This window comes from Natrix helvetica (assembly GCF_964273705.1).
Source record: "Natrix helvetica genome assembly, chromosome: 11".
In the NCBI taxonomy this organism is placed as follows: Eukaryota; Metazoa; Chordata; class Lepidosauria; order Squamata; family Natricidae; genus Natrix; species Natrix helvetica.
Window position 1 is genome coordinate 10483196 of NC_138562.1, and position 2229 is coordinate 10485424.

Genomic DNA, 2229 nt, shown 5'->3' on the forward strand with positions numbered 1-2229 from the left:
CCCCCTCTCCTTGCCTTTTTTTTCTTCCTTCCCTGGGAGGCGGGCGGAGGGATGGGTGGGTTGGGGAGCCGGGCGTGGAGCCAACCTCTTCGGCGCGCCGTCATTGGCCGCGGCGTCCCTTTCCCGGCGGGAAGAGCCTCACGGATTGGCCGCCGGTCCCGCCGGTCAAGGGAGCGCTGGCTGAGGCGTTCTCTCTTTCGGCTGGGTAGCTGTCAAAGGCGCGAGCGAGCGGCCGCTTCGCCACATCCAGGCGGGGAGGGGGAGGGGGGAGAGCCGCAAGCCAAGCCAGCCCAGCCGAAGCCCCGAAGCCCAAAGCCAGGCAAGCGAGCGCCGGTCGCCCAGCATGGCCACGGCGGCGACCAACCCTTACAGCATCCTCAACTCGGGCGCTCTGGTCCATGCCGAGGCGGCGGTGATGCAGCAGGGCGGCCCGTTCCGCAACCCGCAGAAACTTCTGCAAAGTGACTACTTGCAAGGGGTGGCCGGCAACGGGCATCCGCTGGGCCACCACTGGGTCACCAGCCTCAGCGACGCGGGGCCCTGGGCGGCGGCTCTGAGCGGCGGCGGCGGCGGCGGTGGCGGAGGAGGAGGAGGAGGCGGCGGCGGCGGTGGAAGCCCCCTGGACCAGCCCGACGTGAAGCCGGGCCGGGAAGACCTGCAGCTAGGCGCCATCCTGCACCACCGCTCGCCCCACCACGTCAGCCACCATTCCCCGCACCATGCCAGCCACCCCAACGCTTGGGGGGCCACCCCGGCCCACGGCTCGGCCTTGCCGGTCAGCGGCGGCCAGCCCCCGCCGCCTCCGCCGCTCAACGTCTACTCCCAGGCCGGCTTCACCGTCAGCGGCATGCTGGACCACGGCGGGGGTTTGACGCCGCCGCCCGCCGCCGCGCCCCCGCCGCCCCATCCTCCTCCACCACCTCCTTCTCTCGCCGGGCTTCACCCGGTGCTGCGCGACTCGCCTCCGGAGCCCTCCGAGCTGGCTTCCCATCACTGCCCCGAGCACTCGGACGAAGAGACGCCCACCTCGGACGAGCTGGAGCAGTTCGCCAAGCAGTTCAAGCAGCGGCGGATCAAGCTGGGCTTCACCCAGGCCGACGTGGGGCTGGCGCTGGGCACCCTGTACGGCAACGTCTTCTCCCAGACCACCATCTGCCGCTTCGAGGCCCTCCAGCTGAGCTTCAAGAACATGTGCAAGCTGAAGCCGCTGCTGAACAAGTGGCTGGAGGAGGCCGACTCGTCCACGGGCAGCCCCACCAGCATCGACAAGATCGCGGCGCAGGGCCGCAAGCGCAAGAAGCGCACCTCCATCGAGGTCAGCGTCAAAGGGGTGCTGGAGACCCACTTCTTGAAGTGCCCCAAGCCGGCGGCCCAGGAGATCTCCTCGCTGGCCGACAGCCTGCAGCTGGAGAAGGAGGTGGTGCGCGTCTGGTTCTGCAACCGGCGGCAGAAAGAGAAGCGCATGACGCCGCCGGGCGAGCCGCCCCAACCGCACGAAGTCTACGCGCATAGCGGGAAAACGGACGCCTCGTGTCACGACCTTTGACTATGACCCACCCGCTCAGGACCCGGGGAATCGGCGCACCCCAGCCGGACGGGCGCGCGGGCGGGCGGGGGTTGACCTCACGGCGTTGTCCCTTTCCTTCCTTCCCTCCTATTTTTCCTTCCTTCCCTCCTTTCTATTCTCCTTTCCTTCCTTTTTTCCCACCCTCCTTTCTATTTTCCCTTCTTCCCTCCTTTCTATTTTCCCTTCTTCCCTCCTTTCTATTTTCCCTTCTTCTCTCCTTTCCCTTCTTCCTTGCTTCCCTCCTTTCTGTTTTTCCTTCCTTTCCTCCTTTCTATTCTTCCTTCCCTCCTTTCTATTCTTCCTTCCTTCTCTCCTTTCTGTTTTTCCTTCCCTCCCTCCTTTCTATTCTTCCTTCCTTCCCTCCTTTCTGTTTTTCCTTCCCTCCCTCCTTTCTATTCCTTCCTTCCTTCCATCCTTCCCGCCAGGATGTTCAGCAGCATCCTCCACAATATAGATAACACAACCACCTCCTGAAGAAAAGAGAGAAAAAGGACACTGTTCTTCTCCCTTGCCGTCGCATCTTCACAAGCCCTACAACAGAAAAGCGGTAGGAAAAGGGGGGAAGGGCATGGAAAGCCAGCGAGCTCCCCCCCCCCCGTCTTCCCCCGCCCGCTATAAATGTAATTTCCCCCCCTCTCTCCCAGCGCCGATTTTCTGTGCTT

At 64.2% G+C, this 2229-nt stretch overlaps 1 protein-coding gene across 1 annotated transcript; it reads left to right on the forward strand.

The window, feature by feature from the left end:
- Positions 1-343: 343 nt before the first annotated feature.
- Positions 344-1566, forward strand: POU3F4 (POU class 3 homeobox 4; the record flags this gene model as incomplete). The annotated part of the gene is made up of 1 exon (XM_081964400.1): positions 344-1566. The coding sequence occupies one exon, from the start codon at positions 344-346 to the stop codon at positions 1544-1546; it is 1203 nt and encodes a 400-aa protein (XP_081820526.1). The 3' UTR covers positions 1547-1566.
- Between the last annotated feature and the right edge of the window lie 663 nt (positions 1567-2229).